The sequence below is a fragment of the Chlamydomonas reinhardtii genome, chromosome 14 (genome assembly GCF_000002595.2).
Source record: "Chlamydomonas reinhardtii strain CC-503 cw92 mt+ chromosome 14, whole genome shotgun sequence".
NCBI lineage: Eukaryota > Viridiplantae > Chlorophyta > Chlorophyceae > Chlamydomonadales > Chlamydomonadaceae > Chlamydomonas > Chlamydomonas reinhardtii.
In genome coordinates this window covers 3,908,058-3,935,316 of record NC_057017.1, presented here as the reverse complement: position 1 = coordinate 3,935,316, position 27,259 = coordinate 3,908,058, and the positions used below count along the sequence as shown (strand labels likewise).

At 67.8% G+C, this 27,259-nt stretch overlaps 4 protein-coding genes across 4 annotated transcripts in view; 1 reads left to right on the top strand and 3 right to left on the bottom strand.

Annotated features, from left to right (window-relative positions):
• Positions 1-10: 10 nt before the first annotated feature.
• On the bottom strand, positions 11-10,803 carry CHLRE_14g632950v5 (uncharacterized protein). The gene is made up of 14 exons (XM_043070451.1): positions 10,637-10,803; positions 10,332-10,551; positions 9,203-10,093; positions 8,329-9,009; positions 8,060-8,170; positions 7,837-7,920; positions 7,486-7,698; positions 6,723-7,299; positions 6,382-6,547; positions 6,102-6,231; positions 5,834-5,932; positions 3,312-5,537; positions 1,351-3,170; positions 11-1,204 (listed from the first exon to the last, which is right to left on the bottom strand). Exons 3-14 carry the CDS (start codon positions 9,857-9,859, stop codon positions 1,024-1,026), a joined length of 6,945 nt encoding a protein of 2,314 aa, XP_042917124.1. The 5' UTR covers positions 9,860-10,093; positions 10,332-10,551; positions 10,637-10,803; the 3' UTR covers positions 11-1,023.
• A 1,440-nt stretch (positions 10,804-12,243) lies between these two features.
• On the top strand, positions 12,244-16,125 carry CHLRE_14g632900v5 (uncharacterized protein). Its single transcript, XM_043070450.1, has 2 exons — positions 12,244-14,052; positions 14,464-16,125. The coding sequence occupies exons 1-2, from the start codon at positions 12,322-12,324 to the stop codon at positions 15,568-15,570; spliced, it is 2,838 nt and encodes a 945-aa protein (XP_042917123.1). The 5' UTR covers positions 12,244-12,321; the 3' UTR covers positions 15,571-16,125.
• Positions 16,126-16,401: 276 nt separating this feature from the next.
• On the bottom strand, positions 16,402-24,773 carry CHLRE_14g632860v5 (uncharacterized protein). The gene is made up of 15 exons (XM_043070449.1): positions 24,514-24,773; positions 23,997-24,237; positions 23,311-23,699; positions 23,014-23,105; positions 22,643-22,751; positions 22,460-22,488; positions 22,118-22,244; positions 21,727-21,839; positions 21,369-21,423; positions 20,215-21,228; positions 19,463-20,149; positions 19,059-19,118; positions 18,766-18,831; positions 18,299-18,547; positions 16,402-17,872 (listed from the first exon to the last, which is right to left on the bottom strand). Exons 1-15 carry the CDS (start codon positions 24,652-24,654, stop codon positions 17,771-17,773), a joined length of 3,474 nt encoding a protein of 1,157 aa, XP_042917122.1. The 5' UTR covers positions 24,655-24,773; the 3' UTR covers positions 16,402-17,770.
• A 78-nt stretch (positions 24,774-24,851) lies between these two features.
• The window catches only part of CHLRE_14g632847v5 (uncharacterized protein), an 11,492-nt gene continuing 9,084 nt past the window's right edge, over positions 24,852-27,259 (bottom strand). The window contains exons 13-15 of the mRNA XM_043070448.1: positions 27,019-27,143; positions 26,483-26,643; positions 24,852-26,220 (exon numbers count right to left, since the gene is read on the bottom strand). Coding sequence (XP_042917121.1) covers positions 25,743-26,220; positions 26,483-26,643; positions 27,019-27,143 — 764 coding nt within the window. The 3' untranslated portion in view covers positions 24,852-25,742. The remainder of the gene's footprint in view (positions 26,221-26,482; positions 26,644-27,018; positions 27,144-27,259) is intronic.

Here is a 27,259-nt window from a genome sequence, read left to right as displayed (position 1 = left end):
GGGCCCATTCAACAGTAAGTCCTTACATGTGCATGTTTGCTTCCGCCCGCACCTGCCGCCTTGCTCTGGAGACGGACACACTCCAGCCGCCGCCTCATGCCCGGGGGCCGCACCCACATGCGGCGCTTCACGCGGCCTCACACACACACTGCCACGCCGGCTGCACGTCCGAGCAGGGCAACTGCGGACCACCTGGCGGCCAGCCACACCACAGGCGCACAGTAGGTAACCTCAGGGTTCCACCAGACTCCCGCTGCCGTGCAGGGTTGCCCCCACCCCTGCAACCGCTCGCGCTCGTCAACCGCCAGCAGCCCACCCTCCAGAATGCACATCGCTGGGCATCCGTGCTCGGAACGTGCATCCCCTCCCGGCGCAACCATGTACGGAAAACCACAAAAACACGCCCAGGCATCCACGACTGTCGCACACAGTCGACGCGCGTCTCACCCTCCGTGGATGCAGGCCCCACCCCCGACACAAGAGGCGACCGGCTGTATACACACATGCTCAAAAGGCGGCAGAGGACGGGAGGCACTTGCCCAGTGCATTTCAGTTCTGCTGTGCTTCGTTCGTTGTGTAGGATACAGTTGCCGCCCTGCCCACTCCACACACGGTAATACTACACTGGGACTCGCACACTCGGGACGCGATAAAACATCCGGGACTTGCTGGCTAGGCCCCTCCTCCCTCTCCACACCACCATTCTCGGAGACAGCGCCGTAGCCGTGCCCGCACCCAGATCAGTCCCACATCCCGAAAGCAGAAGACACAGACACTCCAAAAGTGCGTACATGTTGCGGGCGATCCATTCGTTGCGTAGCAGCTCAGTACCTGCAGCGGTCTTGCCATGTCTCCCTATTGCAGCACTGGTCAGGCCCCACATTCATGCAGTGCAGAGCGTCAAACTCGAAACGTCATTCAGCCTAGCTACGGACGCAGCACATCCGTGACCGCGTGCTCATGCCTACATATGCTACGGCCCTACATGGCGTCTACCCCGCTGCTGCATGTCGCGAGGCCGTCCTAGGCCCGCACCGCCACGCCGCCGGCGCCGTCCTTGAGCTGCTGCTGCTGCGCGGCCGCCGCCGCCGCGGCCTCCTCCTGCTCGCGGTTGGTGCCCAGGCAGCTGCGCGACACGCTGGTGAACAGGTTCTCAATCTCCTGCGCGCACTTGGTGAAGCTGTGCGCCCAGAAGTTGTAGCGCCTGCGAGTGGACGCACACGGCCAGGGGTTGATGAGGCGTGTGCTAAATTGGACTAGGCGTAAACTTTTACAGACGCTGCAGGGCATGCTTAGGCACGGATATGCCGATGGTCGCATCCCTATTACTGCAGGCACACGTGGGCTCACCTGTTCTTGATGAGCTCGATGAAGGTGATGAGCAGGCCCCAGGGGTGCGGCCGGTTCACGATCAGCCGCTCCAGCAGCGTGCGCGTGATCTGCTCCTTCAGCCCCTCGCTCTTGGACTCCAGGAACAGCGTCAGCAGCGTGCAGGAGAAGTAGTAGGTGTGCGCGTTGGGGTAGCGCAGCTGGTTGGCCATGGCGTTGAGCAGCAGGTAGCGGCCCTCCGCGTCCAGCTCGCCCGCCATGCGCACGTACATCTCCTGCGCGCCCGGGTGCAGCGGGCTGGACACCGTCTTGGCCTGGCTGCCAATGTACAGCACCAGCGCGTTGATCAGCGGCACGTTGTAGCCGGCCGCCGAGCTGCTGCCGGCGCCGTTGGCGCCCCAGGAGGCGGCGGCGCCGGCCTTGTCGCCGGCGGCGGCGCCGGCCTTGTCGGGCGCGGGCGTCATGCAGCGCTTGGCCAGGTCCACGGGCAGGCTGGCGGGCGTGCGGGTGCGCAGGAAGGCGTCCACCTGCTGGCGCAGGGCCTCGGGCAGCAGCGTCTCGGGGTCGGGCACGATGCGCGGCAGCTGCTGGATCTCGGGCAGCAGGTCCACCTTGAGGTTGGGGGTGAAGGGGTCGGGCAGGCGCATGTTGCGCGGGAAGGCCGACAGCACCAGGTTGCGCATCTGCACCGCGGGCGGCGGGATGGCCTCGCACAGGCTGAAGTGGTGCTCGCACAGGAACTCGGGGAAGTCGTGCAGCAGCACCAGCAGCAGCCGCAGGCAGCCCTTGTACAGCTGCTTGACGCTCTCCGACAGGTCGGCGGCGCGCAGGTAGGGCTCCAGGAAGCGCAGCAGCGCAATCAGCAGCGAGGCGAACAGCGGCCAGCCCGAGGCCAGCGGCGCGGTCAGCACGCGCGGCATGAAGGCGCGGTGCGACACCAGCTCCAGCCAGGCAAAGGCGAAGCCGGGCACCGACAGCGGCTGCAGCGCGTACAGCGCCATGCCGCAGGCGCGCAGGTAGCGCAGCTGCGACGCGTGGTCGGCGGCGGGCGGCGGGCTACCGGCGGGTGGCGGCGGCGCGCCCTCCGCGGACGCGGCGGCGGCCGCAGCGGCGGCGTGCGAGCCCGGCATGACGCCCAGCTCGGACATGAGGCCGACCCAGATGCGCAGGTAGGGGCGCGCGTTGAACTTGACGGTGGCCTCGTCCGCGTCGCGCTTGATGACGCCCACCAGCAGGCCCAGGTAGCGGCCCAGCAGCGTCTCGCCGCCGCCCAGCTGCACCACCAGCGCCGCCACTAGCGCTACCAGCGCGTCAGTGGCGATGTAGCTCAGCGGCCCGGAGCCGGCCGTCTCACCGGGGCGAGGCGGCGCGCCTGCGCCGCCAGCGCCCGCGGCTGCGGCGGCTGCCGCCGCCTCCGCCGAGGCTAGGCAGTGCGCCACCGCCAGCTCGGTGAGGGTGCGCAGGAAGCGGTCGGTGGTGTCGTCCATCTTGAGCACGCCGGCGGAGCGGACCTGGTTGGACAGGAAGCCCAGCAGCGCCTTGTCCTCGGCGTGCATGTTGAGCAGGTGCACCCACTCCTCAAACAGCTTGAGCGTCTGGTCGCGCAGGCCGGGCGGGTCGGCGGCCTTGTCGCGCACCGCCGGCGGGATCTCGCCGTGCGGGCGCGCCATGGCGGGCGCCACCACCGCCTTGCGCGCCGCCTCCACCATGGCCGCCAGCGGCGGGTTGGAGAGCGCCATGCGGCCCAGGAAGTCCATGGTGAGCGGCAGGTCGGGCGCGGACACGGCGCCGTCGCGCAGCGCCATGAAGCGCAGCAGCAGCAGCACCATGTCCGACACGCCCTGGGGTGGAGCACGGCCGGAGGGAGGGGGGAACACGCGTCACGCACGCCAACGAAAGCAGTGCCGGTATTCACGCCTGCATACACAGACATACACACATATAGGCGCAGATGTGCCTCAAGACCCAAGCGGCGGCCTCACCTGCGTACGCAGCGCGGGCGTCTGCAGCAGCTTGTTCATGTAGGCGTCCAGGTCGGGCAGGCTGAGCAGCCGCAGCCGCAGCAGCATCTCCACCAGCGCCGGCGCGAACTTGCGCTCGTCCTCCGCAGCCAGGTAGCCCAGCGTCACCTCGCTCACCACGCGGCCGCCGGGCGCCGCGCTGTTGAGCAGCTCCAGGCAGGCGGCGTGGAACGACAGCGACAGCTTGGAGCCGCCCGCGCCGCCGGCGCCGCCGCCGCCGCCCGCGGCGGCCGAGTCGTACAGGTGCTTGAGGATGCGGCGCGCGAAGAAGGCGGCGGCGTCCTCCGGCGGCGCGGCGCCCGAGGCCAGCGCCTCCGACAGCTCCGCCAGCAGCGCCTGCAGGTCGGACTGGTCCGAGCCCGCGCCGGGGTTGGCCTCCTTGGCGGCGATGGCCGCGTCCACCGCCTGCTGCCACAGCAGGTAGCGGTCCAGCAGCGCCGCGGCCGCGGCGGCGCCGTCGGGAGCGCCGGGCGGCTTGCCGCCGGTGCCGTCGGGGCCGGCGCCGCCGGCCGCAGCGGCGGCCACCAGCGCGTCAATGCCCTGGAAGGAGCCGGGCGCGCCGGGGTAGCCGGGCGGGCGCGGCGCCACGCCGGGCGGCGGCGGGGGGGCGCCGCCAGGCGGGACGCCGGTGCCGGGTGCGCCGGGCATGCCGGGTGCGCCAGGCACGGCGCCGGGCGTGCCGGGGGGCGGCACGGCGGGCGCAGTGCGGGGGATGCGGGTGAAGTCCTCGTACACGCGCAGGTGGTGCGCCTGGATGCCGCCGGGGCGCGGGCGCAGGCCCTCGGGCAGGCTGCCAGGGAAGCGGCTGCCGGCGCCGTGGTAGGCGGCGGGGTCCACCCAGGGCTTGCCGGCCTGGCGCGCCTTGATGCGCTCGTCGTAGGCGGCCTGCAGGCTCTTGTCGATGTCGCGCACGGCCTTGTCGGTGGCGGCGCGCTCGATGAGCGTGCAGCCCAGGTCCAGGTTGTCGTTCACCAGCACCGACACGATGTTGTCCAGCATGGCGGCGTCCGACACCTGCGGCTGCAGCATCTGCCGCAGCTGGTTGGTGAGGCTGATGCGCAGCGGGTCCTTGGCCGTCACCAGGCTCAGCGAGCCCGCCAGGCTGGACACCATCAGGTGCGCGGCCTTGCGCAGCCGGCTCTCGTCCGGGTCGCCCGCAAAGTCCTTGAGCACCAGCTCGTACGTGGTGTAGCAGGCGATAGTGACGCTGCGCTCCACCACGGGCGTGATGATCTCGCCGATGGCGCGGTCCACGGCCGCGGGCACGTGGCGCTTGAGCATGAGGCGGTCGGGGATGTCGCCCAGGGAGGGGTTGATGATCACGTGCTGGTGCAGGTTGGCAAACAGCCCGCCGTCGGGCGGCAGGCCGGGCGCGCCCGGCACGCCGCCGGCGGCGCCCATGCCGGGCGCCCCACGCGCAGCGCCAGCCGCGTTGGGGCCGACGCCGCCGGGTCCCACGCCGCCCGCGCCCATGCCGCCGGGCATGCCGCCGTAGCCGCCCATGCCCTCGGGGCCGGAGCCGGGGCCGCCCGCGCCCATCATGCCAGCCTTGGGCGTGGTGTCCATGGAGCCGGGCGCGCCGGGCGGCACCAGCGGCACGCCGGGCGGGCGCACGCCCTGGCCCGACAGCTGGCCGGGCGAGGCGGGCGGCTGGCCGGCCTGCGACGAGGGCGGCTGCGGCGAGGAGGGCACGCCGCCGGGCTTGGCGCCGGGGCCGTCGGGCAGCGGCGGGCCGCCCTGGAACTCGTTCTGGATGGACTCCAGCTGCCAGTCGGGGTTGGTGATGCGCTCGCGCGTCTGCGTCTTGAGCGAGTCGCTGGGCTTGACGTCGTGCGGCGACAGGCCGAACGCCTTGAAGATGAGCTCGATGGAGAAGGCGTTGTTCATCTTGAGCCCCTTCATGGCGTGCAGCTCCGCCAGCAGGGACAGGATGCCGGCCACCATGGGGTTGGAGGGCTTGAACACGCGGCTGTGGCGGCAGCCCTCCAGCAGCTTCTGCACGAAGGGCAGCACCGCGATCAGGCGGCCGCGCTGGTAGGCCTCGCAGATGACCTGCTTCAGCTCCAGGTCGCGGCTCAGCACGGGCTTGTTGCGCGCGTAGGTGAGCAGGCCCAGCCAGGTGCCCAGGTTCTTGAGCAGCGCGCGGTCGTTGGACTCCTTCAGGATGCGCTCGCTGTACAGCAGCACCTGGGGGCGAGCAGAGGACAAGGGGGCGCAAGGACAGGGCGGTGAGTAAAATATGCTCACTTGAGTCTGACGCTTGCTTGTTCGGTGGAAAGATGTGGCAGAAGCAACCGACGCCAGCCAGCGAAGCTCTCTAGCCGCCCAAGGCCCGGTGCATCCTGTTGCATATGCGTGCCTGTTTCATCTCGCCCCGCTTCACCCTGCTCTGCACCACACCGCAGCACCCGTTCCCCTCCCTCCCTCCTTACGCCACCGCCACAAGCACCGCCACAAGCACCGGCCCGCCACCCGCCACCCACCTTGACGTAGTACATGGTGGTCCGCACCATGAGCCGGTACAGCTCGCGGTCGCCCAGCTGGTCCAGCAGCGACATGTACAGCGTGTGGAAGTTGGCCTCCTGCGGGGGTTTGGGGGAGCCGGGGGTTGGGGTATAGGAAGGGTTGACGACAAGACAACACGACCGCGCTCACAACAGCATTGGCTGTTACAGTGCCGCGCCTCCCATATTCCTAATGCAACCTGGCATCGCCTCGCGCCCGGGCCTGCAGCCGCCCTGCGGTGCCCACCTGCGCTGCGCGCTTGACGACCATGTAGTTGGCGAACCAGGGCAGGTAGTCGGGCAGCACGCGGTCGCGGATCTCGCTGCTGCGCGGCTCCATGTTGTCCTTGGTGATGTTGTTCATGATGAAGTGGATCCTGCAGGGCGCGGGCGCAAAGGAGCCGTTGTAGATGAGATACGGTGCAAGTGTGGAGACATTCTTGGATCCAAAAGATACGAGCAGTTCAAGACCGCAGGCGCAAAAACCCGGCCAGCCTCATGCCCAGGGGCGCCGCATTCCAGCTCACTTGTCGGCTACCGCCTCGGGCGGCTCCTTGAAGTCGCGGTACTTCTCCGCCGCGCTCTCCAGGCTCTCCGTGTTCACCAGCGCCGCCAGCGAGGGGCCCATGTTGGGCGCCAGCGAGGCCGCCGCCACCTGCATCGCCAGGTTGATGCCCACCGCGTCGCCGTCGCCTGTTGAGGAAGAGAGGCAAGAGAGAGGCAAGAGGAGTCGGGGTCAAAGTGCAAGCAACTGGCGGTGCCTTCCTCATTAACGCCGTCAGGTTGACGTAGTCAGCCTATTAAACGTGGAGACGGGGCGGTAGCAACCCCTACAGGGTATCCCGCCCCTCGTATGCGCTGAACTCACCCATGGACAGACTGGTGTTGCTGGGCTGCGCGCCGCCGGCCGCAGCCGCCGCGCCGGTCGCGCTAGACGCCGTCGCGGGCCCGCTCGCCGCCGGCCCGCCCACAGCGCCCGCGTCGCGGCCGCCAATCTTACCGCCCGGCGCCATGCTCTGCGCATCCCGCCCAGACGGCCCCACATCCTTGCCGCCACGGCCGCCGGCTGCGTTGGGCGGCGGCACCTCCATGTCCGCGCCGTTGCCCGAGGCAGCGGGGCCCTGCGTGTCCGCGGGCTGCAGGTTCAGGAAGCGCGACGAGCCGTGCGAGTTCGAGTCCGGCGCCACGCCGGCGCCGCCGTCCAGCTGCTGCCCCTGCGGGCCCGGCTGCTGGCTGGGCGGCCCGGAGGGCGGGCCGCCGGGCGCGCCGGCGCTCACGGTGGGTGTGGGCGGCGGCAGGACGGCGGCGTTGCCGCCCGCCGCGTGCTGCGACGCCTCCACGCGCGCAAACAGCTCCGGGTCCGCCTCGCGCAGCTGCGGGTTGGCCAGCAGCGCGGCGCAGAACTGCGGCCAGGGCGCAATCATGTGCGCGAACTGGCGCAGCGCCTGCGGGGGAGCAAGGGAGCACGCGAGGAACAATCAGCATGCCACGTTGCCGCCGTCTCACTCCTTATCCAACGCCAAAGCTGCGCCGACTGGCGTGAAGACGCCCGTCCCTCCCCACCTCAACAGCAGTCTGCCACCAGTCCCACGCCGCCACATTACCACGGGCCCGCCAACTCTGTGCCTCACCTCCAGCCCGAAGATGAACATCTTGTTGCCGGGCGGCTTGCGCAGCGCGTCCAGCACGTAGCGCAGCGCCATGCCCAGCGTGATGCTGCTCACCAGGCCGTGCTTGATCAGCGAGCCAAACAGCGCGGCCGTGATGTGCAGCTCGCGGTCCGGGTAGCGCGCGAAGAAGCGGTACTCGTCAAACAGGTTGTGGATCATGCAGGCAAACACCTCCTGCGGGTAGGGGAGGCGGGCGAAGAGGCGATGAGTGACATGAGGTGGTGGGCAATCGCGTCGACTGCAGTAGGCACGCGTTACATATTCTAGCTCAGCAATGCCGGACCGGATCCGCACGCAGAACTACTTGCGCACCTGTTCGCGGGGGTTGGACGAGGATTTGTATGCCTGCATGCGCGCGATGATCTCGTCGATGGGGCGCTGCTCGTTGTAGATCGCCTGCGGACGACGGGCGATGGGCGTAATGTCAGCACAAGAAGCAGGTGCGGCCGTGTTACTGCACATCCATACTGAACTGCTCTTGTCTGCAAGGAGGCGAACTCCTGCTCCAACTCGTTGCACCGGCAATGCCCCGCACCTGGAAGTAGCTGTTCGCCTCCTCCTCCACGTCGCTGGCGAAGGTGTCGTGCAGCGTCGTGATTTGGGAGGCCAGCGAGGGGAACTGCTTGGCGATCGCCGTTTGCACGTTCTGCACAGAAACGACGTCAGGAGGCATGTAAGCAAAGCACTCTGGGATCCCTAGACACCACGCCCATCACCGCTAAGCCCTGCATACCGGCGGCCGCCCACACTGAGCAGCCAGCCGGCGGCCTCAGAGACTAGCGCGCTGCATCCCCGCTCGCTCACCTTCATCTCGTGCACCAGGTCCACCGGCAGCCCGGCCTGCGCCGAGGCCTGCAGCACCTTGAGGATGGCGCGCGCCGCCTCCGCCGCCAGCGGCGGCCCGCCGCCGCGCGGCGCGCCGGGCTGCCCATCCGGTCCCGGCGGCTGCGGCTGCGGGTCGGCCTTGTCCAGCACCAGGCGCATCATGGCCGACATGACCGACATCACGTCGCGGTTGCAGTAGTCGCCCAGCCAGGCCTCCAGGTTCAGCATGCCCGCGCCGCCCGCGTACGCCGCCACCTCCAGCGACACGCCCACCGGCAGCGAGCCCAGCACCTGCGGCAGCACGCCCAGCTCCATGCACACGCGCGCGATGCGGGGCGTGGTGGTGGCGGGGTCCTGCATGTACAGCTCGATGAGCAGGTCCAGCAGCACCTCGGGCGGGGCGGCGGACCACACGCGCGTCAGCAGCTCGCGGCTGCGCGCCTTGCCGGCCGGCAGCGTGGGCCCGGTGGCCACCTGCGCCGCATTGGTGATGTGCTGCGGCAGCAGCGCCGCGAACACGTCGCGCTGCAGCAGGTTCCAGGTGGTGCGCGTCTCCGAGATGGTGATGAGCAGCAGCTCGGGGCAGGCGGCAGCGGGGTACTGCAGCACGTCCCGAGCCGGCCCCACCAGCGCCGCGCCCTCCATCAGCATGCACAGCGCCTGCGCGGGGTTGCAAGAATGTCGAGCAGGGTCGTGAACCTCCCACCATACAACAGTGAGCAATGCATGTCATATTGGCACCCCTTGGCATGCAGCCCCTTGCAGCTCCGCGCCCCAGATATCCTCATGTCCACTTCCGTCCTGGCCTCCCCAACCGCCGTGCATGGCCCATGCAACTCCTCCACCCACGCACCTGCAGCAGGTCCACTGAAGCCCAGGCACGGTTGGGGCTCATGCCGGCAATGTTCATGCCCTCCAACGGCGTCACCAACCGCTTAGAGCTTTCGAAGCTGAACACCTCGGGCGGCGCCGAGGCCGCCAGCTTCAGCAGCGATAGTTGGCACGCCGGGGTCTTCCACATGCGGCCGGTGAGGGCGGCCACCGGCAGCTGCTCGCCCGCGCCGCGGCGGAAGGCGGAGGCCAGCACCGTGAAGGCCGCGGCGTCCGGCAGCAGCGCCCGCTCGCTGTCCATGCACTCGGCCACCTTGGCCCAGCTCAGGCGGCCAGACTGGCCCTGCGCGGCCGCCTTCAGGCAGTCCACCACTAGCGGCCAGTTCCAGCTGGTCAGGGAGGCCGCCTCCGCGGGCGGCTGGCCCAGGCCCAGCGCCAGCCACAGGCCCGAGGGGAGGGGCTCCTTGAGCCCGGTGTGGGTGCGGGCCATGAGCAGCAAGACGTCTGCGACCGCCTGCTCCGTCGGGGGTTCGGGCAGGTGCCGCAAAATCGCCTTAAAAATCTGCTCATCGACCGTGGCGCCATAACCAAGCTCCTGCAGCAACGCCGCGAGGCTATTGTCGTGGCCCGCCAGGAAATTCTGCGCTGCCGCAGCGGCAGCAGCGCCGGGGGTAGCCATCGCTGACCGGTCTGCTTCCGGAACTGACTCGTAAGCCCGTTAGCAAGATGATCAGCTATGCCCTATTCAGTTGCTATGCCGCAAAGTATCGGCACAAGTAGGTGCGCGAGCTGCGAACGGGATCTGCAAGCGTGGCGACACGCCCGCTGCCTCCGAGTGGCAACCCTGCTGAATGCCCTCCTAAAGAAGCTTGAGGCGATTATCCTCTGGTTGCCCTGGGGCAGACCGAAGGTCCTGCGAGCAGAGTCACGAGCGGGAGCAGGACACAATGTCTAGACTGAGCCTTGAGACAGCTGTATGCAACATAGCGCGGCAAGCCAGTCTGCAAATTTCCTGCGTGATGCCCAGGCAACATGCTGTGCTGCCTGCAGCCCTGGCAAGCCCCGCCCAACACGGATCGTCGGGTGTCGCCCAGGCGCTGCGAAGTCCGCACGCCAGGCTTCCACCAAACCGTCCAAGAGAAACTATTTACCTTGACGAAAGCTCGCAGAGGCTGCTATTCGTCCACCGCCGAACCAAAGCGGGGTTTGGTGAGGCCAAGCGCAGACGAGGCCGAAGCCGTGCCCTGCTGCAGCTGGTTGACTTTGGTGATGCTGTGGTCAGCTCCCAAAGGCTGGCTGTCTGAAAGCGGGGCTAGTCCGGGCGCTGGGGGCTGAGAGGTTGAAGGGGATAGCCCAGCGCCCCAAAGAAAGCTGTGGAGCACAGATAAAGACCACAAATGCTCGATTGTTAGCAAAGGAGTCACCAAGGGCACGCAGAAAGACAGCGTGCGCTGACCTGCTTTGTAAATTAGACCTTGCGGGGCTCCTCCTCTGCCTACTTGACGCAACCAAGACCCGGAGGGCCCATTATAAACTATGCCAACGCTGGCCTGCCTGAAATCCTACTCAAGTTGGGCAGACAGCGGTCTTTGCGACTAGGGGGAACTCGCTCCCCATGCAAACCGTACCTCGCAATTTCTTACAGCGGGTCGGCAGTGCATTAATTATGTAGGCTGCAACTCTCATGTTATGACTCCCGGAAGCCGCATGCACATGGTTCGCGCCCGCTTTGACCGGCAACCCCCCAACGCGTCGTGCGCATGTGCAACCGAGAGTCGAGCACCTTTCATTGCGCCCTTCCAGTGATGCCATATGACATCATACACTTCATTTCCAGCCAAGGGAGACCAGGGATGCGTGGGAGTTGAGGCAGTCAGGCTGTCGTGTAGCCCCCCGCCCTGGCCCGTGCCCCTCCTTTGGCAGGGGTGTTTCGTGACCAGGTTGGGGGCAGATACTTCAACAGCGGAGCGCCAGCCTTGCGCGACGTGGAAGAAATACTTGAGGAGGTCACAAGGGAGGTATACAGTGAAGCTAAACTGGTTGAAAGTGGCCCGCCAGGCCCCGGCACTTACAGCATGTCATTCGCCGGCCTCAACCGTCGCTGCCAAAACATACATTCCTGCTAGGCGCCGGCAGGTTGAGGCGATCCCGCGAGGCACTCTGGGCGTGCCAAGAGGGGCGTGCTATGGCTGGCCGCAAGCTGCTGGCCGTCAAGTGGGTCCCGCACGGGTGGGCAGCAGACGTGGGCACTGGCGACGCTCGGGCTTCATTTCCAGCCTAGTATGGACACCTCACGTTTGCGAGATGAAGGCGCATTGTGGGGCAATCGGCACACGTGCAAGCGTTCTGAGTCAGTCGCGTGCTGGCGTGCAGCCGAGGCCCCTGGCGTAGGCAGGGCCAGCGGCGGCAGTGGGTTCCAGTGCGGTAACTGTGGTGGCAGGACCCACAAATAAGTAGCAAGTAAAAGGGAAGATGGGCGGATCAAGCAGAACCAGGGCGTAAAGACAGGGCGCCGTATGATTTGCTTGGGTTGTCGTGGCCTCGTGGGTGGAAGTGCGATGGGACAGGGTTAGGCAGGTTGGCGAGGTGCAGCAGACGCCCATACCCCAAGGCCCAAGCAGGCCTCGTGGGTGGAAGCATGTGAAGCAGCAAGCGGGTTGCAGAAACTGCATTCGTTGAATGGAGGCAGTCACCGAGTCACGGCCAGCCAACACAGTAATCCAAGCCAATCCATGTGCCAGGGCCGCACGGGGTGAGAGGAGACACGTGATCTGCAGGGGGGAGGCCGATGCTGGGTTGGGGCTGCTGTCGCAATGTGTGTGTATGACATTTCCCGGACATCCTATATGGTGGTCCGCACGCCCATGCACCTCCCAAACGGACGATAGGGCGCGAGGCGGGCCCATAACATATCCTACAGTGGGCAGGCGCGAGGCCGCACTCCACCTGGGTGCCACCTTGGGTGCCACGGGGTGCCGCACTCGCAAAAGGATGCATGACGGTTGGACCCCACGGTTGCTAATGCACATCTTTGCCTGCATGGACTGACCTTCTCAATGCTCAGTGGCCATAGCTAGAGTGCTTCTGATGTACAGTCGTTGAAAGTCGAGGTCGCTTCGTCAACCAAATAGCAATAATCCCATGAACGCCTCGTCGCAGCCTTGGAACAAGTTGACGCCCGAGCTGCTGCAACATCTCGCTGGTCTGTTGCCGGTCCCGGATGTGGTCGCGGGGCTCAAGCTGAGCTGCAAGGACGCGGCAGCATGCCTCCGCGAGGGCTACTCTCGGATACAGCTCTCGGCGCAACCGGCGCAGAGGCGCCAACCGAATCAATACGTTAATCCAGTCGTCGCGGCCTCGCCCTGGCCCGCTCGCCAGTTCGTGGCGCACTGGGGCCGGCCCGAGCCTTGGCGAACGCTTGTCCTCCGGCAGCGGCAACGCCTGCTGTGCCTCGCCGCCAGCAGCGGCGACGGCCCAAGCCTGGACGCGGCTCTGGCACACTGCGGCTGCGCCCTCAGTGTGCAGGTGATGGCTGCCGCGGCCGCGGCCGGGCGCACGGCGGCCTGCGAGCGGCTGCTGCAGGAGGGCTGCATGGTGGGGCTAGCCGCCGTCTGCGCCGCGGCGGAGGCGGGCCACCTGCACCTGTGCACGCTGCTGTGGGCCAGGCAATGCACGGACCATACCCACAACGGAAATCTGGGCGGGGATGCCGCGCTGCTGGATGTGGCGGAGGCCGCCAGCTCCGGCGGGCATGCGCACGTGCTGCAATGGCTGGAGGAGGAGGGGGAGCTGTTCCCCGAGGTGGCGGCACGTTGGGACTACGACGGGGAGTACCGGCGGCAGGAGGTGGCCCAGGTCCTGGCGGCGGCGGCGGCGCGCGGCGGCCACGTGGCGCTGCTGTACCGGCTGTTGGCCCGACTGCCGCCGCCGCCCCGCGCCGACGGGCGGGAGGGCGGCGGCATGTGGCACCACCTGCTGTGTGACGTGGCGTTGGGCTGCCCGCTGCCCGTGCTCCGCCAGCTGGCCGGCCGGTGGCGGCAGCTCCAGCAGGCGCCGCGTCAGCAGCAGCCCGCCGCGGACGCGGACGCGGACGCGGATGCGGATGCGGACGCGGCGCAGGCGGCGGCGGGCGGCGGCCGCCCCAACCTGCTGCTGCGCGCGCTGGGCAGCCGCACGCCCGACTGGCGGGACAAGGCGGAGTGGGTGCGGTCGCGGCGGCCCGAGCTGCTGGCGGCGGCCACGGCCGAGCGGCGCGGCAACGGCGGCAGGTGGGGGGCCGATGGCTGCTGGCTGCTTGATCGTGGCGGCGAGTACGGCTGGGCGGCCGCGCAGCCCGACTACAAGGAGCGGCTGCGGTACCTGGTGAGGGACAGGGGCGTGCGGGCGCTGCCGGCGGCCGCAGCGGAGGCGGCGGCTGCGGTGGGTGACGTGCGCGCCCTGCGCTTCCTGCGGTATGGGTGCGGCGGCATGCGGTGGCCGAACAGCTGCGTTGTCGAGACCGCCGCGCAGCGTGGGCAGACTGCGGTGCTGGAGTTCCTGCGGGCCCGGCGGCAGCTGCCGAGCTACAGCAGTGGCGGCCGCACCCTGGACGCCGCCGCGGCGCCTCTGGGCGCGTTGGCGGCGGCGGTGGTGGTGGCGAACGAGGCAGGCCGTGCAAGACCGGAGCGTAGCTTCTGGTCGCGCGTCTTCCGGCAAGCGGCGGCAAGCCAAGGCGCCGACGCCGCCACGCTGCGCTACCTGCATGAGGTGCTAGGGGCGGAGGTGCAGCTGCAGCCCATTGCGACGGCGGGCTCCCTGGAGCAACTGGAATGGGCGCTGGGCGTGGCGGCGGCGGGTGAGGACGACAGCGATAAGAATGAGTTTTGGCCGCAGGTGAGTGAGCCTAGAAAACACTTATAACCCACATACGGTATACGTACACGTATAAATTCATACGTATGTAAATACAATTGCAAAGATGTCAGGTGGGGCCGGTATCGGTGTCGGGGCCGGGGCCGGGGGCCGGGGCCGGGGCCGGCGCGGGCGCTCCGCCAGGGTTGTGCCCAGGCGCCCGGCGCGTGTTGCCGCGGTCGCGCGCATACATGTGCTGTCAGCAGCCGCCATTCGGCGCGCGCGCTGGACCGCACACGTTGGGCATGCCACTCACCACACACACACACACACACACACACAGACACACAGACACACGTGCACACACACACACACACACACAAACGCACACACACACGCACTGCACCCCGCTGCCCCGTGACGCGCAATCAAACCCGGGCGCTGCCGCCGCAGGAGGCCGCCGGGAAGCGGTCGCTGCTGCTGCCGGCGGCCCTGGAGGCCGGCAACCTGGCGGCCGCCACCTCCCTGCACGAGCGCGGCGGCGCGCCGGCTGATGAGCTGCCCGGTGTGGAGAAGGTGTTGGGCCTCGGGCAGTGGTACGACCGCAGCGCGGGCGTGTTCGGCGCTGTGCGGTGGCTCTTGGAGCGGCGGCAAAAGAAATCGCAGAGGGCGCGGGAGCGGGGGCGGGATGAGGGGCGGACTGCAGCAGTGGTAGGCGGCGGCGCGGAGGCAGCTGGCGGGTCTGGGGCTTCGGCCGGCGGCGCAGCGGCTGCGGCGGGCGGGTCGGGGGCAGGGGCAGGGGCGGGGGCAGGGGCAGGGGCAGGGGCAGGGGCAGGGGCAGGGGCAGGGGCAGGGGCAGGGTCGGGGGCAGGGGTAGGGGCAGGGGCGGGGGCAGGGGCAGGGGCAGGGGCGGGGACGGAGCTGACCGACGCGGAGTGGAGCGCGCTGCTGCAGGAGGTGGGGGTGGAGGGGCGGCTGTGCGGCCGCTTCCCTGAGAACCAGTGGGAGTGGCTGCGCGCCGCCTTCCTCGCCAGCCCCGTGCCGCCGCACGCCACGGCCGTGTCTACGGCTGTGCTGCTCACTGCCGGCATCGTGTGCAGAGGAATGGCGGGGGACACGGCCAGGAGGTCCATGCAGGCGGCGGCGGCGGCGGCGGCGGCGGGTGCCGCGGGGTCTGGGCACAAGGAAGCGGTGGCGGCGCAGTGGGAGGCGGAAGAGGCGGGCAAGGAGGAGGAGGAGGCGAGGTCAGAGCGGGAGTGGGAGCGGGAGCGGGAGCAGGAGCGGGAGCGGGAGCGGGAGCGGGAGCAGGGCGTGATGGGGGCGCGGGCGGTGGTGGCAGCGGGCGTGGAGCGGCGCTTCCGGGCGCGGGCGGCGGAGCAGGAGCGGTTGAGGGCGGAGGCGGAGGCGCAGTGGCAGGCGGAGATGGAGGCGGAGATGGAGGCGGAGGCGCAGTGGGAGGAGGAGGAGGAGGAGGAGGAGGAGGAGGCAGAGGCGGAGGCGGAGGCGAAGGCGCAGTGGCAGGCGGAGATGGAGGCTGCAGCGCAGGCGGCGGTGCAGTGAGAGGCCGCAGCGCAGGCGCAGGCGGAGGCGCAGGCGGAGGGGTACGCCAGGGCTGGCATGCATCAGGCAGCGCACGGCAACCCGGCGGGCGAGATCGACAGCGGCTTGGACAGCGACTGACTGCCCCAGCGAGTAGGGCACAGCAAGGCCGTGTCAGGCATTAGGGCATGAGGGCATATTGATACGACTTGGACTGGAGCCGGGTTGCCCGCCCGTGCCAGGGGTAGGAGGTGGGGCGGGGTGGTGGTGGTGGGCACGTGCACGGCAGCACGTGGCGGCGACACAAGGGCAGCAGGATGGGGCGGCGGGGGGGGGGGGTGACTCGCACGCTTCCATGCAGGTAGCGTGGTGGGTTGGTTTGCCTGATTGGGGGGAGGAGCGGGTTTCGGCGTTAATTGCGGCTGTGCGCATGTGGCGGTGTGGGCCTGTGGCCAGCCTTGCAAGCAAGCGGGCGGCGGGACCGCCATCGAGTGCAAGGCAGGCAGTGAGGCAGGACATCCGTTTGGACGTATACGGGTACGTTGAACTGCAGGTCATCTGTAATATTGCTGCACCCACTGCGCATTTGCCCCACTGCCAGCAGCTCCGGTGGAATTGGCGCCGGGGCGTATGCGCCGTGTGCGTCAGCACGGATATGCGTCAGCACGGGAGCGTGGGCTGCTATAAACCCAGGTCGTGGTCAGTCGCTGGGTTGCATGATGTACTGATGTGCTGAAGAAGCGACTCGGGAGAAAGCGATGCGGGTTTCTGGCTCGAAATGACAGCGGTGCTGGTGCCCGGCCGCCGAGCCGGCCGGCAAGGAGGGGCATGCACGTGTGTCGCCGCCTGTCTTTCACTGTCGTGTTATTGAATCACGTTGCCATCACGCAGCAGCCCAACCGGCCCCGTGTCAGCCTGGGAGCCTACCTGCATGGGAGCCTGGCCTACAGCCGGCCAGCCACCGGCACCTAAAGTCGCTCACAGCTGACCGCTCGTAACCAACCCCTAACGATTATAGATACGATTATGGTACGGCAGTGCGTGGTATGGCAGTGGGCGAGCCCAGCAGCAGCCGCACATCTGCTCGCACCTATTCATCTGGACGTATACATGCGCATAAACGTACACACACACAACCGACCGAAACACGCCCGCAGCCCGCAGCCCGCACCCGCACCAGGCAACTAGCAACAGGTGGGCGGCTGCGGGCTGGCTGCCGGGTGGCAGCCCCCCGCGTACTCGCTGCAGCAGCCACACACACGCACACACACACACACACACACACACACACACACATCACGCCCATCAGCCACCCCACTACTGCCAGCAGGCGCGCACAGCAGTCCGCCGTGTTGCATTCGCCACCGGCAGCACCCAAAGCGGCACCAACACGTCTTTCAGCATTTACACCTTTGTTTCTACAATACATTAGAGGCCGTCACCAACACTGTTGAAAATGTCACACTGGCACCGGCCGGCCGCCTGTTACATACCGGTGACCTGCAGGTCTCTACGCCTACCACGACAGCCTTGCAGATACAACATTTTCAAATGGGTACAAAGGAGGTGCGGCAGCCGCCGGTGCGCCGCCGTCCGCGCAGCTCTCTCTTTCTCTCTCGATACACTGCCAACCCCCGACAGCCCCCGGCAGGATAAGAAGTAGCACTGCTCACTTGCCACTTGGGGCGCGCATACCGTACTTTCATTATCAATTTGATTGTGTCAACAAGCCAAGCGCGTACCCACTCTCCGCGCGTCTTCAGTGCTCGAGCTGCAACATCAAATATACCTTGCACCGCACTGCTCGGCCCAGTGCTCCAAATCCATGCTGCATCCACATGGAGGCTCCATCCGCGTGATGGCCTGCTCCACAGTGCCAAACCTCTCTCACCTCATGCTCTTACGACAAAACGCGCAGACGTCAACAGCGGGCTCGTCTGTACATCGCCCACTTAGCTAGCACCTGCTCCGGTCCCATCCCTCCCGTAACACGCCACGGCACACGACCTGCTCCTCCATCCCTCCCGCTGCGCCCAGGCACTGCACAGGTGCACCTGGCGCCGCACACACACGCATGCCATACGGTACTGCTCGCCCCTGTAGTCCGTACACATACACACACACACACACACACACACACACACACACACACAGTCGCACCGCCTTCCTGCCTTGCCTGCCCAGCTAGCTAACTGCCTGGCTAGCTGCCTGACTTGCCTGCCTAGCTGATGGTGCAGCCGCAGCCGCCGCCGCGCAGTGGGTCGCGCGCGTCCATCTCCGCCAGTGTGCCGTCCGCCGCCATCTTGCGCAGCTCGCGGAATATCTGTGTCCGGAGAAGAAAGGAAAGGAAGGCACGCGCAGTGATGCCGTAAGTGAGGTGAGCGTGATGTGGGGGGCGTGATGTGGGGAGCGTGATGTGATGGCAATGAGATGGGTGGGTGGACTGGGTTCCGTGGGTGCCGCCTTGTCGGTTGCGAGGTGAGCGTGCTTGTGAAGGCTGTGACACACTCCGAGTGTGTGCGCCCCTGAGGCTCCCGCGCTGAGCCCCCCGCCTCGTCATACGTCACGCACGCATACGCAAATGCACACGCACGCGCACGCATTCGCACGCACAGTGTCGATCCCTTTCCCCCGTTGCTTCCCTAACACATGTACACGTGCACACACACAGCCACAGCCACAGACACACACACACACACACACACACACACAAACACACACACACACACACACGTGCGCACACACGCACCTTGCTGAAGGGCGGCCGCTGCGTGGGGTCCTGCGCCCAGCACGCCGCAATGAGGTGCTTGAGCTCGGCCGGCCACCAGCCGGGCAGCGGCTCCCGCACGCCGCCGCTGCGCCGCAGCACGTATGCCATGACACCGTCCTGAGCCGCCTGCTCCGCACTGCGCGTGCCCGCGCCCGCGCCCGGAGGCGTGGCGGGCGCGGCGCCGCCGCCGCCGGCGCCCATCTCGGCATAGGCGGCGTCGTTGGCGACCTGCGGTTTGTTTTGGGGGAGGGTTGTAGATACCAGCCCAAACTAAACCGAACCCGCTGTGCCTGTCATCCAGTTTAAAGTGAGAAGGTACGAGGAATCGGCAAGCGGGGCTGGTGAAGGGGTTTAGTGGCTCCCCTGGCTCCCTTCGTTGTAGACTGCAAAAATTCCCTCCCCCCGCCCCTCCGCCCCTCTCCCCCATCCCCACCCCTCCTCCACACCTTCATGGCCAGTAGTTTGCCGTTAAAGAGCTCATAGGCGATTACCGCGAAGCTGAACACGTCCACCTGAGGGCGAGGGAGGGAGGGGAGGCAGCACGTGTTGTATGTGACTGTGTGTGTGTGTGTGTGTGTGTGTGTGTGTGAGAGAGTGTGTTTGTAAGCGCAAGGGAAAGAACGGACGTGTGTGTCTTTGTGTGGCGTAGGTGGCGCTTGATTGCTTGCAGCACCCACACCTACAAACACACACACACACACACACACACACACACACACGGCCCCCCCTCCCCACCAACCTTTTCGTTGTAGGAGCCGCTGGTGACGAGCTCCGGAGCCATGTAGATGAGGGACCCCACCTGTGTCCGGGCGTGTGTTAAAAAAACGAAACGAAAGCCCGCGCGTGTGTGTGTCTGCGTGTGTGTGTGTGTGTGTGTATTTGTGCGTGTGTATACACGTTTGTTACAGAGCCCGCTGGCAGTGTGTGGTCGTCATCGTAAGCAGTGTGTGTTTGTGCGGACAGGACCACGAGGGCATCGCGCGCGGCTCAGCGATGCTGGAGTGCTGCTGAAGACCCCAAGGGCGGCATGCAGCGGAGTGGAACGCACATGCATTCCCGCGACAGAGACACATCATGCATTCCGCAACAAACACACAGTCTTGCATCCCCCCCCCACACACACAATCTCACACACCCACACACCTGCTGCGTCGCGTCCGCCATCTTTGCCGCCGCCGCCGCCACCTTCTCCCGCTTGCTCGCAGCCGCCGACACGAGCCGCCCAGCAGATGCCGCCGCCGCCGCCGTCGCCGATGCCCCCGGCGGCGGCGCCGCGCCGCCGCGCACGCTGCGGTCCGAGCCGGTTCCAGGGCCGCCGCCGCCGCCGCCGCCGCTGCCGTCCCTGGCGGCGCCGCCGCCACTGCCGCGGCTGTTGCGCATGCCGGGCACCACATTCGGCCGCGGCCCCAAGTCCATCGACATGCGGTTCTCCTCGGGAACCGTCTTCATGCCGCCGCCGCCGGCGGCGCCGCTGCCACGTGTCGCGCGTGACTGCGCCGTCGCCAGCAGCCCGCCCAGCGGCGGCAGCGCGGACGGCGACTGCAGGGAACTGGCCGGCGAGAGCGACAGGGCGCCGCCGCCGGCGGCTGTAGCAGCGCCTGTGCCAGCAGCGGCAGTGGCTGTAGCAACCTGCTCCTGCTCCTTCTGCTGCTGCAGTGCCAGCGTCATGGAGCGCATGAGCGTCAGCGGCGACGGCGTCAGCGCCGCGGCGGCGGCGTTGCCAGCCGCGTCGCCGTCGGCGGCGGCGGCGCCGCCGCCACCCTCATTGGACGTCGCCGCCGCCGCCGCCGCCGCCTCGGCTTGCAGCGTCATGGTTGCGGCGCGAACGAACTCCGTCACCGAGAAGGGCTCGGTGGAGGCGGCGGCGCCGCCGCCGCCGCCGCCGACTCCAGCGCCATCAGCGCCAGCATCTTGCGGTGCACGCTCTCCTCGTGGCTCGCCGGCGGCACCACGTGCGGCGGCGCCCAGCCCGCCAGCGGCGGCGGCACACTGGCGCGCGGCGGCAGCGGCGGCAGCGGCGCTGTGGCGGCGGCAGCCGTGACCGCCGCCGCTGACACGGTCCTGGCGGCGGCGGCGGCCGCGCCGGCGGCGGCGTCGTGCATTGCCACGAGGTCGTTCGTGGAGTTGAATTTGCTGGTGGGCACCGGCGAATCGTAACGGCCCTTGTCCAGTGCCAGGAGGTACGGCTTCTCACGCTCACCGACCATTACGAGGGGACCCGAGCCGGCGGCGCCGCCGTGGCTGCTGCCGTTACCGCCGCCGCCGCCGCCCATCGCCATCGCCGCCAAGCCCAGAGCCTCCGCCGCCTCCGAGCCGGCGCGCAGGCTGCCGCCGCCGCCAGGAGCCGAGGCGCCGAGCGAGTGAGCGGACACGTCGGCGCCGGCGGCGCCGCCGGCGGCGGCGTCTGCGGCAATGCCCGCCGCCGCCAGGAACGGGTCCAGCGGTGCGCCGCCGCCGCCGCCGCCGCCATGCACGCCCCCATGCACACTGCCGTGCACGCTGCCGTGCCGTACCGACCGCTCCGCCGCCACCGCCGCCACGCCCGCCGACGCCAGTGCGACATAGCGCGCGCTGGTGCTGCCACCGCCGCCGCCGCCGTACGCATGGCCGCTGCCGTTCAGCCCGCCGTAGTACGACGCATCCGCGCCGCCGCCGCCGGCATAATAATTACGGCCGCCGTAGAACGACGGGTCCTTATTCACCCCGCCCGCGCCCGCCCCCTGCCTGCCGTACGCGGCGGCGCCGCCGTGGCCGCTGCCGTACGCCGCCGTACCGCCGCCGCCGCCGGCTCCGTCGGTGCGGTACACTGACCCTCCCCGTGTGGACCACTCGTTGGTGACGGCGATGAGGGCGTCCTCGGCTCGGCTGTGCATGGCGCGTTTGTGCAGCCCAAAGTCCGTGATCTTGGCCTGAAGGGGAGGTGGGCGTGGAAAGGGGTGGGGGGTGGGGGCATTGGAGTGGCGTTGGATGGAGTAATCGGGGCGGTGCTGGGATGGGTGCGCCCCGCTCCCGACCCCCCCTCAACCCGCACACACACACAGCGCCTCACCACTCTGCCGTCCACGGGTCCGCCGGTCAGCAGCACATTCTCCAGCTTCAAGTCCCTGTGCATGTGCGTGTGTGAGACAGGTCAGAGGTCTCAGAGCGTGATAGGCGTAAATGCGTGACAGAGGTGTGAGCGTGATAGGCGTAAATGCGTGAGGTGTAAGTGCGCGCGTAGTTCCGAACGTGAACGTGTGGAACGTGTGTGCTCGGCGGCAGCTGCATGCGTCTGAAGCCTTCATTGGCAGTGAAGAAGCATCGGCACATACCGCTGCGGCCCTCCTCCTCCGCCTCCCCCTCCCCCTTCCTCAGCCTCCCCCTTCCTCCCCCTCCCCCTCCCTCTCCCCCTCCCCCCCCTCCATTACCTGTGTATGACCATGGGCCTGCATGTCTCGTGCAGGTAGGCGCAGGCGGCGGCGATGTGGGTCAGCCAGCGCAGCGCGTCCAGGCGCGAGTAGGCGGGGCTGCGGCCAGTCATCTGTGTTTTGGGGGGGGGGGTGGCGTGGGTGGGGGGATTAGTGGTAGGTGGCGTGTACGTGTGTGTGGGGGAGAGGGGGGCATGTGTTGCCATGCCCTACCCCCGTCCCGCCGCGCCGCCCGCCGCCGTTCCTGACCCGCTAAATGCTTGCCCCCCCCCCGTCGGCACGTCATGCTTGGCGATTCAACCACCGCCCCAACGCGCAAACCCCCCGCCCCTCCCCAATCCCCAAACCCCCAATCTCCCCCCTCCCCACCAATGCCCCTTCCCCCCCGCACCTGTCGCAGCACCATCATCTTGAGGTCGCCGCCCTCGCACGCCTCCATGACCACGTATGCGCTGGCCCGCAGGCTGTCCAGGCTGTCCAGGCGGTGGGCGCCCAGGCCGTGGATGGACACGATGTTGCTGTGCGTGCGTGTGAGTGGGGGGGAGTGGAGGGTGAGGAATGGTGGTGGACAGGTGGTGGTAGTTTGTTCCAATCCCTAAGGACCCAAGACCAAGAACCAGCCCACAGCGCGCGGAGGGGGGGGGGCAGGGCAAGTGACATTTTTGGGGATTGGCACACAAGGTTGACCACAAGGTTGACCGTCCATTACCCACGCACGTCCCACAGCACTCACGGGTGGTGCAGCTTGCGGACCAAGTTGGCCTGGGGGGTGAAGGAGGGGAGTGGCAGTGGGACTGGGGGTTAGGTGTTTGGGTGGGTGGGTGGGTCGAGGGAGCGGCACACGCGGCATCCCCACCTTGTGCAACAATCGTCTACTCCCCCTCCCTTCCTCCCCCTCCTCCCCTCCCATTCTCACCTCCAGCAGGAAGCGCCTCAGGTCCTCCACGTCCTCCAGCACCTCGGGCTTCAGGCTCTTGACCGCCACCAGCAGCCGGGGGCCGCCGCAGCCGTCTGGGGGGTCCAGGCTGGGGGGGGGCGGGGAGATAGGAGGGTGGGTGGGGTTGCAAGGACGTTTGGAAAAGCGGTAGCGGTGAGGTTAGGAGGAGGCGGGATAGGGGAGTTCGGGCAGGTGGTTTGGGGTGGTGGGAGTGGGGCAGTGTGTTGCCGGGCTGTGGTGGTGGGTAGGCAAGGGGGCAGGGCCGTTGCTCGGATGCCCTTTGAAATGGTGCACACAACCCAGTCCCACCAACCGCCCCCCCCCCACACACACACACCCCAGCCCCCTACCTGCAGCTCTGCACGGTGGCGAAGGCGCCCGCCCCGAAGCTGCCCTGCGCCGTCAGCCGCTCCGGCGCTATGAACAACTCCCCAAGCAGCTCCTGCGCGTGTGTGAGGGTGGGGGGGAGGTGTGGGATGTGGGGCGGGGCGTGTGCCTGTGTGCCTTTGTGCCCGTGTGGAGAATTCCCCCTATCCTCTGCAACCCACCAATCCTTCCCCGGCCCGAACCAGCCACCCGCTAGTGGCCTCCGGGCCCCTGCGCCTGCTGACCACCTAGCCCCCCAGCCCCCTCCACGCCCCCCTCACCTGCAGGATGACTCGAGGAGTGAACTCAGCCAGCGGGTCAGCCGCCGCCGCCGCCGCCGCTGCTGTGGGTGCCGTGGCCACTGCTAGCGCCTCGCTGTTGGTGCCACTCGCCGCCACCTCAGCCGCCTGAGCAGCTGTAGCCGCCGCCGCCGGAGCGGCACCGGCCTGTTGCCCTGCTACTGCCGCGTCCACTGCCTCCGCCGCCGCTGTTGCTGCTGCTGCTGCACCCGAGGCTGCGGCCGAGGCCGACGCCGGCTTGTGCGGGTGCGGCTCTGTCGGTGCGTTGCCGCTGCCGCTGCCGCTGCCGCTGCCGCCGCTGCCGCCGGTGGTGGTGGTGGTGGTGGCCGTGCTGCTGCCCTCTGCGCTGCTGCCCCAGGCGCCCGCGGAGCCTGCGATCGCATGTGTGTGTATGTGGGGGGGGGGGGCGGTTCGGTGATTAATATCGGGTGGGGGAGGCGTGTGTGGAAGGGGTTGTTTGCCTGGTGCCGTACTTACGCGGGTGTTGCGTCAATGGTCCCTGCACCTCCGCGACAACGGCACGCCCCATGGGCCATGTGCCGCCTCCGTTTGTTACCCGCTCTTGCATAGCGAGCGGCTCCCCCACCCCTCCGCCACCGCGTGTCTGCTGCCTGCACGGCTGGCCCGCCGGACCCGCCACCCCCCTCCCCCACCCCACCCCCACCAACCTGACGACGCGGCAGCAGACACGCTGAGCCCTGCCTCCGCCGCCGCAGCTGCCGCCGCCTTCTGTGGCGCCTCTAGATCCAGATCCAGATTCCGCTGGCCGGCGGCCGGAGCTGGAGGCGGCGGCAGCAGCTGCTGCGGCTGCTGGGCACCTCGTGGGACGCCCGCCTGGGCCGGCGCGACCGGGCCCGCGACCGTCGCTCCCTTGAGCTTTGCATTCAGTTTGTCCTTGTCAGGCTCGGACTGCACCGGGGGATGGGGGGAAGGAAGTTAGCAAGTGGTGAGGAGTTTGGGGTTGGCAGGGGGTGAGGGCTCGGTGTGGGGGTGCCAGTCCTGCTGTGGTCCGTCGCGCAGTCGAGGGCCCATCACCGCAAAACGATGAAGATTCATATAGCTATACCTGGAGCAAGTGCTGAACGCGGGAGGAACGCTAGCAGCGCCCTCAGCGCGAAAACCTGCAATGGCCCTTTGCAAAATTGCGAGGGACCAACCCCGGTTTCCGTTCCTCCGAGCTCTCACCAAAATATCAAACAGAAGCGTTGGACTGTGTTTCAAAACCAATTTACTGCGCTGTCCCGGCAGCTTGCCGGAGCCTGTTTCTCCTTGCGCTCCGCCATTCTGCAAGCTGGGCGCGCCGGGCTCCAACACCGCGGTTGTCATGTTGTATAGTCCTCAGAAATGCTTTGAAGGAACCGTAAGGTTGGCGCGCGCGGCCAAGCACCGCTGCAAACACCGTCAACAGTGAATCCTGCGCGATTTCATCCTATCAGCAGCTTACGAACAGGCGGCAACACAGCTATTACCGACCATGCTGACAAAACGATAACAGTCTGCCTGCCACAAGGACCCCTCCTCGCCTCGTCGTACGTCGTACATGCTCAGGTGCGCTCGTTCGGCACATATTCTGTTTGTTCGCTATAAGCTGGACGCTGACTGTGCCGATGTTATGTCGCCCGTCCAAGTAGGCGCACCTGTGGGCTCCGACCTCGGCTCCAACCACACGGTCCTTCCCCCTCCGTAGCCTCGCCGCCCCGCCGTGAGGCGGCAAACCCCACACCTGTCCAGGCAACAATGCGTCATTTGCAACACCGCACTGATGCATCAACATGTGTGCCCTGTGTCTTCATGTAAACTGGCTAGTGTGCCAGCATCTTCCGCCAACCGAGCATCGCCCTATCCATCCACCAGAGTTGCATTCCGGCCATCCACTCCCGATCAGACTCCAACTCGTTCAACCCTACCTCTGAGATATCTCGCAGGGACACACCCGAGTACGGTGTCGTGAGCAGGTGCGTGCGCCGCCGTGCCCGTACGCGCCCCCACACCAGTCTCCTACGCTCCCCAGTCCGGAGTCCGCACTCTGTGCGGCCCCTTGCGCCCCACCCCCTGCCGCCCAACCCCTGCCTGCCGAGCAGCCCATCACCCTGCCTCTCACCTGCTCCCGAGCCCCTGCCAGACACACATGGCACACACAGGCACCGGGGCCGGCAGGTGCCAACCAGGCGACCAAGCCTCAGACAGGCCCCAACCATGGAATGAATGTCGCACACAACATCGCTGCCAGTCACCACCATCACCACCACCTCTACCATCAGTGCCCCATCGCCACCAGCCACCAAGCAGCAAGCCAGTAGCCCGCGGCTGTGTGTGTGTGCGCGGGCGGGCGGGACTTGGAACTGCCCGGGAGGTCGTCTGCACAATCACCAAATCCTCGTACTCCCTGCCCGTGCTTCTGCCCCCACCCAGCCCTACAAGTGCCGCCCGGCCCGCCTGCTCCCAAGCCGCCTCCTGCTCCGCCTGCTACTGCTGCCGCTGCTGCTGCCATTATTGCTATTGCTATCCCCCCGCTCCAGTACCTCTACCTCTTCAGTCCAAGACGGCAGCTCCACTGCTGCTGCCGCCGTCCCCGGCCCCGCTCCGGAAGCCATGCCTAACCCCTCCTGCCTGCCCGCCTCATCGCCCGCACCACCCACTAGCCCCCCTTCCCCAAGAGCCCCTTCCTCCTCCCCCTCCCCCCAGCCCTCCTCCCAGCCCTCCTCCTCCCCCCAGCCCTCCTCCTCTCCCTCCTCCCAGCCCTCCTCCCCCAGCGCCCGCCGCCTGCTGGCCACGCCCGCGCTGCTGCCGCCGCCCCACAGCCGCCCCCACAGCCCGCCCAGCCGCTGCTCCAGTGCCGCCACGGTGTAGTGGTAGGCGCGGCCGCCCAGGCGCGGCTCCCACAGGAAGGCCCTGGGGTGAGGAGGGGGGAGGGGGGAGGGAGGAGGGTGGGTGAGAGGGGGAGGGTGGCGTGAGGGTGGCATGAGGGTGGCGTGTTGTGGTGGGGAGCGTGGGCGGGAGCAGGAGCAGCGGGAGCAGCACACAAACACGCACATTGGCACGGGTGGGTGAACTACAGATATGCAGAAATACGGGAGGACTGACTGCATGACTGAAGTAAGTCTGCTTCCTCCCCAAACTCCAATCCCCAATCCCCCCCTCCACCCCCTCTCACTTGTGGTACTGTGCCATGGCCAGCCTCATGCGCGCCTGCAGCTCGGGCGGCACGGCCCTCAGCAGCGGCACCAGGTGCGGTATGTCGGCCAGCCCCAGGCGCAGGCTGAACTGGGCGTAGGGAAGCAGCCCGTCAGACTCGTAGGGCTGGTACACCGAGTCCTGCAGGGGGTGGGGAGAGGGGGGAGATGGAGAGGGAGATGTAGGTGGAGATGTAGGTGGAGATGGAGGTGGAGATGTAGGTGGAGATGGAGGTGGAGATGAGGGTGGAGGTGGGGAGGGAGGGGGAGGGAGGTGAGGGGGAGGGGAGGGGGAGGGGGAGATGTGGCAGGGACAGGATAGAAATGCCAAGCACCCCCGGTTTAGTTTGGGCTGGTATCTACAACCCCCCACCTATCCTAGGTCTTGGATGGGCTTGGACTGGGGGGGATTACGCCCACCCGCCGCAGACACACCACACAACCCCCCCACCCCACCCCTCCCCCCCCTAAACCGCACCCGCACCCCCACCCGCACCCCTACAAACCCCCGCCCCACCTGTATGATGATGGGTATGCAGGCGTGCGTCATGGCCAGCGTGAGGCGCACGCCGAACCCCGCCCCGTGTGGCGCCAGGCAGAAGCGGCTGCGCGCGTACAGCGACTCGTAGTCGGGCGTGTAGCCTGTGGGGGTGTGTGTGGGGTGGGTGGGTGGGGGGAAGAGGTGGGGTGGGGGGGAGAGGTGTGGGGTTACATTCATGGGGGGGGGGGGGAGGGGGGGGTTTGGGGGGTTGAGAGGT

What these genes read in the sequence shown, in the direction of transcription:
- CHLRE_14g632950v5 (XM_043070451.1), bottom strand. Translation starts at nt 9,859, where the DNA reads ATGGCTACCCCCGGCGCTGCTGCCGCTGCGGCAGCGCAGAATTTCCTG. An exon ending in AGGCGAACAGCTACTTCCAG is followed by an intron (nt 7,921 to 8,059) that starts GTGCGGGGCATT and finishes CGTCGTCCGCAG; the next exon opens with GCGATCTACAACGAGCAGCG. An exon ending in TCGTCAAGCGCGCAGCGCAG is followed by an intron (nt 5,933 to 6,101) that starts GTGGGCACCGCA and finishes AAACCCCCGCAG; the next exon opens with GAGGCCAACTTCCACACGCT.
- CHLRE_14g632900v5 (XM_043070450.1), top strand. Translation starts at nt 12,322, where the DNA reads ATGAACGCCTCGTCGCAGCCTTGGAACAAGTTGACGCCCGAGCTGCTG. An exon ending in AGAATGAGTTTTGGCCGCAG is followed by an intron (nt 14,053 to 14,463) that starts GTGAGTGAGCCT and finishes CTGCCGCCGCAG; the next exon opens with GAGGCCGCCGGGAAGCGGTC.
- CHLRE_14g632860v5 (XM_043070449.1), bottom strand. Translation starts at nt 24,654, where the DNA reads ATGACAACCGCGGTGTTGGAGCCCGGCGCGCCCAGCTTGCAGAATGGC. An exon ending in CGCTTCTGTTTGATATTTTG is followed by an intron (nt 24,238 to 24,513) that starts GTGAGAGCTCGG and finishes CCCCCGGTGCAG; the next exon opens with TCCGAGCCTGACAAGGACAA. An exon ending in GCAAACTACTGGCCATGAAG is followed by an intron (nt 18,548 to 18,765) that starts GTGTGGAGGAGG and finishes AACAAACCGCAG; the next exon opens with GTCGCCAACGACGCCGCCTA.